This window comes from Arachis duranensis, chromosome 6 (assembly GCF_000817695.3).
Source record: "Arachis duranensis cultivar V14167 chromosome 6, aradu.V14167.gnm2.J7QH, whole genome shotgun sequence".
Taxonomy (NCBI): Eukaryota; Viridiplantae; Streptophyta; class Magnoliopsida; order Fabales; family Fabaceae; genus Arachis; species Arachis duranensis.
In genome coordinates, this window is record NC_029777.3 from 12,035,904 (window position 1) to 12,043,765 (window position 7,862).

The 7,862-nt window shown below is 33.8% G+C and overlaps 1 protein-coding gene across 1 annotated transcript; it reads left to right on the plus strand.

Annotated features, from left to right (window-relative positions):
• Positions 1–2,026: 2,026 nt before the first annotated feature.
• LOC107492902 (uncharacterized) lies at positions 2,027–7,605 on the plus strand. The gene is made up of 9 exons (XM_016113966.3): positions 2,027–2,594; positions 2,888–3,028; positions 4,205–4,585; positions 4,847–4,951; positions 5,384–5,524; positions 6,265–6,468; positions 6,684–6,773; positions 6,917–7,028; positions 7,275–7,605. The coding sequence occupies exons 1-9, from the start codon at positions 2,142–2,144 to the stop codon at positions 7,316–7,318; spliced, it is 1,671 nt and encodes a 556-aa protein (XP_015969452.1). The 5' UTR covers positions 2,027–2,141; the 3' UTR covers positions 7,319–7,605.
• The last annotated feature ends 257 nt before the right edge of the window (positions 7,606–7,862 follow it).

Genomic DNA, 7,862 nt, shown 5'->3' on the forward strand with positions numbered 1-7,862 from the left:
TATTATTTGGTAGAGTTATTTCATGTAATATTTAGCAGTTACAATTTTTTTTTAAATAAATAAATGTGTATTGTTTTAAAAGAAAATAATGATATGAGCATATTATTGTGGTTCTACTAGTAGTCCAAGTCAATAATGCACGCTGCTTGGTCGGAGCTTGACTAGTAGCTTTTGATAGAGACATTAGATTACGAAACACACAACGTTTTCCAATTATTTTCATTTTTGAGCTTGTATTTCGGCTTTCATGTGCTTGCTAAAAAATTATTACTCAAATCTCACTTCGATTCAAGTTAGAAAATTATGCAAAAACAGGTTTGTGTTGTTCTAGATAATTGAATCAATTGATATTGATTTAATTGATTCGTGCAACAAGCATACATTGTTATAAAATACGAAGAAAAATTCTGGATCTCTAAATTAAGAATTTCAAAATAAGATATATAAGTTTTGGAGGAAGAGATACAAGTATACTAAAACCTTTAGAAGAGATTTGATTGAACTTTATTACTAATTAAGTTTGGTAATTTAATTAACATTTCTATAATTATGTTATATGCATATATGTATACTAAAAGTCAATTACATTTTAATACATGTTGAATTAAATATAAAAAATAAATTAATTAGTTTTTAGTATAGATAAAATATTTTTTAATACTATTAAAAATTCCTGCTCATCCCACTCAATCACTCGTCGGTCTCAAAGTTCGTACCTCAAATAAAAAATTCCGTGCCACAACAGATGTCAGAGCAGAAAAATACGATTCGATTAATTATTTAAATCAATTCTTAAATATTCATTATATTTTTAATGGACATTTAAAAGAGAAAAATCATAAATTTTTCTCATAACTTTTTTGACGATGCATCTTTATATATAATCTTATAAATGACTATTTTTCATTTCTATACATTGTTATTGCAATAAATAATTTGTTTCCGTAACTATAGCACTAATGTAATAAAAAAGTAATTTGATAGAAAAAAATATAGATTAAAAAACAATATGATGGATTTTGATTTTGATTTTTATGTATTATTGGTTTAAAAAACAATTCAAAAAATATTTTTGTATCTATATTTTTTTTTAGTTTTGATACAGGGTCTGCATATTTCCAGCATTATCTTTTCGAAAAATCTCTAAAGGAATAAAAATTTAATATTTAGAAGTCCTTTTAAAAGACGAACCAAATTATTACATAACTTTACAAATTTCAAACAAATATAGTAGTTTGATGAATGTCTAAAGAAATAAACAAAATAACAATAGAACTCAACCAAAATTTTGAAACTAAATTTTTATGTATTTTTTTGGTGACAAATTTTTATGTATTTAATCTATTTGCAATAGCTACTAACATTAATTTTTTTATAGAACTATCTAACTATACATTAGTGTATAAATAAAATTATTTGAATTAATTGTTCACTGTTTTATTTTCTATTAATATAAATACAAATATTTCGTTAGAATTTAGATAATAGTAAATTACTAATATACATAATAATTAAGCTTGGAAAATAAAATTCATCACATTTCCAAGGCTAAAGAAACATGTCAAGCTAAGTTTACTAAAAAAAAAATCTTTAGTGTAAATTTTATATCCGCTATGTTAATAATTATATTTTACATATAAAAAGTAGAGATTTATTATAGAGAAAAATAAGCGTGCATCATTTTTAAAATATATTTACTCTGCTATAAACAATTGTTGCTACTCAATTATATATTTGTATTTATAATTTTTTTAAAATAATTAGAAGTTTAATTTTTTAATGTTTTTAAAAATAATATAAATTTGAAATTTATTCACTTAAATATTAAGAGAATAATTAAATGATAGATTAAAACTTCTAATCATTGCTCAATTTAAATTCGTAACTTGTATTATAATTGTCACTAATGGGTAATTACTAATTACATATAATGTTTTGAAAAGAATTAAAGAACTCCTGTTCCTGATTCTTCTCTGATCTCAACTAGTTTAAATCTAACGTGGGCAAATTCCTGATTCAAAGATCTGCAAACACTCTCTTTCTCTCTCTCTCTCTCTCTCTCTCGTTCTTTGTTTCTTTCTTTCATTTCTTTCCTTCGTTTTTTTCTTTTTACATTTGGCATTGGTTCTCTTTCTGTGGCGATGACGGAACCGATCGAGCCAAGCACATCGTCGTCAATGAGCACGGTGTTTCTTCACCCTCGGCGCGAGCCCTTCGAGCACGGCCTCTTACCGATCCCGAAGCTCATCTTCTCCGACCCCGCGCAAACCCTAATTTCGCTGAAGCAGAAGCTTCTTGAGCTCTCCTCCGGCGGCAAAGTCGATCCGGCGGCGATCTCCGAGTCTCTTCAGATCTCGCTGGACCACGCCAGGCTCGTCCTTGACACGCTTTCCTCCGTCCTCCCATCTTCGGAGACCGAGCCACCCACCGCCGAAGTCTCCGCCGTCGACTTGCATGATCTGTTGCTGTTCCTGTACATTCAATCCTACAAGAGGCTCCTGCCGCGCACGCACAAGGACTCCGTCGCCGTTGCTGACGTCTGGCCTTCCACCTCCGCCTTCGATGGCTACTTGTCCGCTCTCTCGCCGCTTCAGGTTCAATTATCCCTTCCCGGACGCAATCTATTTTTGGTCCATTGTGATTAGTTTTGTGTTAATCGTGGTCTTAATTTCTTTAGTTATTTGGATTTATTTGTTGTGCTTGGTTTCTAATTTCATGGATTACAGCGTTTGTTTAGGTCGCTCTAGTAATTTTCTTGGTTTTTTGTGGCTCCTGTTCTGTTATTTTCTGTTTCTCTCGGTTAACCTGGTAGCAATTTTCGATTCTAGTGATTCTGTTGATGCTGAGGAGAAGTTTTGATTTTCTGTTTTTTGGTGTGTTTATACAGCTTGTTCGGAGCAACAGCCGGCGGTTTATGCCGTCACAGGCTGACGAGGAGGCGCATCAATTGTCATACCTGCAGAAGCACTTGGCTAACATTCTGTCTCTCCTAGCTGAGCCCGTGGAGGGGGAAGGGGAAGAATCTCTGGTTTGTTATTTGATTTACTGCATGATATCCTTGGTTTACTGATTTTTAACTTAAATAGATATCTTATATATTCAAGGAATACCATGTATGTAGTGACACTATATATCCGTCTTTAGGATTCCTTCTTGTAAATGATTCAAGTATCATGCAAACTGGGATGAAATCTTTAATGTTTGTTAAAGTATTTATTTAAATTATCCTTTTTTCATTTCATGTTTTTATGCCTCTTTTTTCAGTTTTTATTTTTGATACATCTTTTGCTTCAAAAGCAGTAGCTTCTATGAAATAATCTGTCTTTTTTTTTTATTCTATTCCAATCTTGATGCTTTGTGCATATGCCAAAGACATCAGTTACTTAAGATTTCTGGAGTAGATAGGAAACCGTTTGTGTCCTCTTCTGTTCTAGTATGATTACAACTTTTAATTGATTGGGTTGCAGTTAAGTAACAGACCCTCCTCCGAGTACTGAATATTCAGCCAAAGTTTTTGCATGAAATCCTTATTTATTTTTACAACTCATTCCCAATTTATCGATGAACTGTCTTGAAGAATGAGGCCTGGTGTTCTAATCTTCTGAAGAGAGGTTTGGTCTGCTGGTTGTGGATGTGTGAAGTGACACTACTAATCAATGAAAATATGAAATAAAGTCTGTGGATTTATACCGTCAGATGCTAGATAGAGCTAGTGCGTATTGAGACGACCTCTATTTTGAATTTGACAATTATGTCAAACATCTCCTTTATGTTGATTATCTAACTTCTGTGTTAATGCTGTTCCATGCTTCTAGACACTCAATACCTCATTCTTAGTTTGACTTTGACATGCATTGGGTGAAGCATATACTTGGGTTTCTTCTGTATCAATAATAATGGTAATATGGTATGCTGTCTGTTCACAGTAGTCTTCACTTCCTTTTAATTGCTGAGACATCACAATTCCAAAATGCTACCACCTTATCAGAGGCATGATAATTTATTATTGGCCCTTGGGGCAGAGGATTCTCACTTTTTATTTTTATTTTTAACTCTCGGTGAATTCATCGTTATAGCATAATCATGTAATTTGTTGATTGAAGGAATGTTTAGAAAAATTTTCATGTCATCTTTTATGTTTTCCAGGTTTTCTTTAGTTTTAGTCTCATTCTTATCCTTCTTATTTGACCTCATTTTATTTTAGGTTTTATCCATGGATAGATTTGAACACCTTGGGTTTCTAGTTCAGTTTGGTGATAAGGGATCTGAAGGAAATTCTTTGAGTCAACATTCTCCTTTCTTTGCAAACTCAGATCCTGACATGCCAGCTGTTCCTGCTCCTGCTGCACAAGTTCATGATTGGCTTCTGCAGAATATAACATCTGCATTGGAACACATTTCTGAACGGACTTCTTCCAAGGAAAATGGCCCAGCTAGTGCCTCTGACCAGGATGTTGCTATGACTGATGCATGCAATGCCCCAGTAAAGGTCTCAACAAGTACTAGAGCTCCAAGTTTCATTGAAGGGGTTTCTAAATCTTCATATGTGAAGCATGCATCTGACATTAAAGGTTCCTCTGTTAAGGTTTGTTTTCTCACGCATTTGACTAATGATCCTAACATTGCGTGAAGTCTTCCAGTTAAATTAATATTTGATATTGGACTTGGACTTCTAGCATTTGTCTTCCTTAAGCATAATCTCTGTTCCATGCAAGTTGTATAACTAGATTTAGATTTAGCTTCATGATTTGGATGTTATTCAAAGTGCTTGTGGACATTTTATCACTTGAGATTATTGTGGAAGGGAAGTAGTTACGTTAACATAAGTTTTGTTTGGTTATTGCAGGTTGTAAATTGCCATGAGTCAGCCATCTACATTTTAGCACCTTTGCGATATGCCACTGTGTATGGATGCTCAGATTCTACAATAGTTCTGGGAGCAGTTGGGAAGGTAACACCTGAAAAGTAACAAGGGGTTTTGTGTTCAGCTTTTGAGTGCCTTGATGAATCTGGTACTAATAGAAGGAAAACTTGTTATTATTATTATTATTTCATTCCGTAATGTGGAAAATGATATTATGCTTGCTTTTGTTCTGTGAGACACCCCTTCCAGGTGTATGGGAAGTGCAAGGGATGATTATTGTTGATTGATTTACATTCGCACTTATGCATGTAACAGTAATCTGCTAATATTTGTTGTTTGGAATTACATCGTTAGTTGACAAATTTTTTATCTAAATTAATTTTCTATCCATCATATGCAACAGCGTTTGACCACCAGGAAGCAACTTATTGATCTTCTTCCTACCATTGCATGTGTGCTAGATTGGCCTGAGCTTCATTTCTAATAAATAGACTCATCTGCATTTTCTTTTTCTGACAGGCTGTAAGGGTAGAGCATTGTGAACGAGCTCATGTGATTGTTGCAGCAAAACGTATTTGTATTGCTAATTGCCGTGAATGTGTCTTCTTTTTGGGGGTGAATCAGCAACCTCTTATTCTTGGTGATAACCATAAGTTGCAGGTGATTCCTTCATTTATCATTTGTTTGATTAAGCTGCTAACCATGTGGTGAACTGCCTTTTCATGTTGCCTTTTACATGATAAAGTAAATATTGAGTTTTAGTATATTACTGAAATGTTACTTAAAGATGCTGAAAAGAGACCATGATATCTTTGCGAATATTGGTCAACTATTTATGACTTTGCCAGTACTATTAAGTGATATGACAGTGATGCATGATGAATAACTAAAATAGTTCGATTGTGTTAACAGCAGTGCTTAAAACTTGTTTTAGGTTTGTACTTGTAGGCATATGATGTGCATAAGCCTTTCTATTATCTAACAATACTTTTTTAACCATTTCTTGGTATTACATAGTTATGCTTATTAAATTCTAAAACTCAAGCAACTTATTATATGAGAAGTGTGGTTAATGTAAACAGAGAAAAAGATTAAAAAAAGAAGGTAGTTTCTTGTTGGAATGGTTATCAGTTATCACACATAAAATGTTGGCAGTTTAGATATCACTTAAAAGAGAGTGAATTTATTTTAAAAATCTTATGACAGTTATTTATCACTTTTTATTTGTGATGGATATCTCTGCATCTCTGTTCCGTTTTACCAAAGGTCTACTTTTTGTTCACTTTTCTGCTTCATCTAGCAGTACTAGCTGCTGATGTTGTATGCATATTTTCTTTAACTCTGCACTTTTGTCAAGTGGATTCATTGGTGGAAAACTTTCTTTTCCATAATATGCATAGGTGGCTCCCTATAACACATTTTACCCACAATTGGAGGAGCATATGAACGAAGTTGGAATTCTGCCCACAGTGAACCAATGGGATAATCCTATAGCACTGGGCATGGTGGATCCTCATGATTCACTATCTCACCCTGCAGGTGTTGCTGATGTTCAAGCAGAGTCCGCATCACGGGTGGATCCTGATCAGTTCACAAATTTTGTGGTATGACTGTTGTTTTTTGATAATGACCAGCAGGAAAACCAACTATTTTTGTTTTATTTAAGCTATTAGCATGAAGTATTTCAGCATGTGAACTGTTTGACATGTATCATATCTGTTTCTTCCATAAAGCTTTTTAGGTAGAGAATGGTTGACGCTCAAATTTCTTTTTTCTTAGTTGGTAATACCATTTTTATGTTGACATACTTGATTTGCAGATTCCAAACTTGTCTGAAGAGTCAACTGGATCTACAAAAGCCAACCCATTTACATTACCAGATGCTTATATGGCATCTCAGCAAAGAAATGTATATCTCTAGTGTTAATTGATTAATATATTAGTGATTGGATTTCCATATATTTCGTGTTCAAGCTTTAAAGAGCCAAATTCACGTGAATTATGTCTCAACTAATTGTTGAACTTGATAAAATCTTATTATCTTCTATACAGCAAAAAAATTTAGGGGAGATAAGGGAACTCTTGCGTGAAGCACCTTTAGAAGATAATCGTAAACGGGAATTGTCATCAGCTCTCCATGTGTACTTCAAGGACTGGTTATATGGTAACTGTCAACCCCCTCCCCCCTCTTTTTTCTCTCTTCTTCAGTGCCTTTTTTTAGTTTTATTCAAGCAACCGTCTGTTTTTTTTTTTTGTTGTTAATAGTTACTTATAAGATTGATTTCAGATTTTGCGTACTGATGTGAAATGTGGGATTTAGTGGCTCTTTTAGAGCTGGTTGTTCTAAATATTGTCCAAGAGGAAGTTAAAACAATAAATGCTAATGATTTGTCCCTTTTTGCATTTGAAGCTTCTGGCAATATTCGTCAGCTTTACTGTCTTCAAGGCGATTAATCTCTGTTAGATGATGCAGTGTCAGCAGTTAATGATAGTACAGGACCAAGATTTCTGGTTTCCTTTTTGAACCCCCTCTTCAATTCCTCTTGCCAATTCTATTGGCACCATAGGTAGCTGAGATCAGACGACGTGAATTAGAATGCCGTCCTATTTATGCGGTGACATCACCGGTGCACGAAATGGAATGAAAAATACAATTGCTAATCTGATTGTAATTTTTTCTTTGTTTGTGAAAATAATTACTGTAATATTTTGTTAGCCTAAATTAATGGCCTTTGTGAAAATTTCCACCTTCCGAGTTCTAGTGTACTGCATGTTTTCAACATTTAAGAGTTTTTCCAATCTGTTGGGTGGTACCCTTGCTATTTCGATTTGGTGTTTACGATTTCGAAGTAACCAGCGAGGATGGTTTGTAGGTAGCTTCAGGGAAATAAACGACTCAATTTTGGTTCGATGTTAATTGCTAGTCTCTGTATTCATGAACTTTACACCTCAAATTATTTTTTGTCCGGGGTACAACGACGGAGTGCTGAACATTTGG

Coding starts and splice junctions, on each gene's coding strand:
- LOC107492902 (XM_016113966.3), top strand. CDS start 2,142: ATGACGGAACCGATCGAGCCAAGCACATCGTCGTCAATGAGCACGGTG. Junction 4,952..5,383: donor TTCTGGGAGCAGTTGGGAAG/GTAACACCTGAA, acceptor TTTTTCTGACAG/GCTGTAAGGGTAGAGCATTG. Junction 6,774..6,916: donor TGGCATCTCAGCAAAGAAAT/GTATATCTCTAG, acceptor TCTTCTATACAG/CAAAAAAATTTAGGGGAGAT.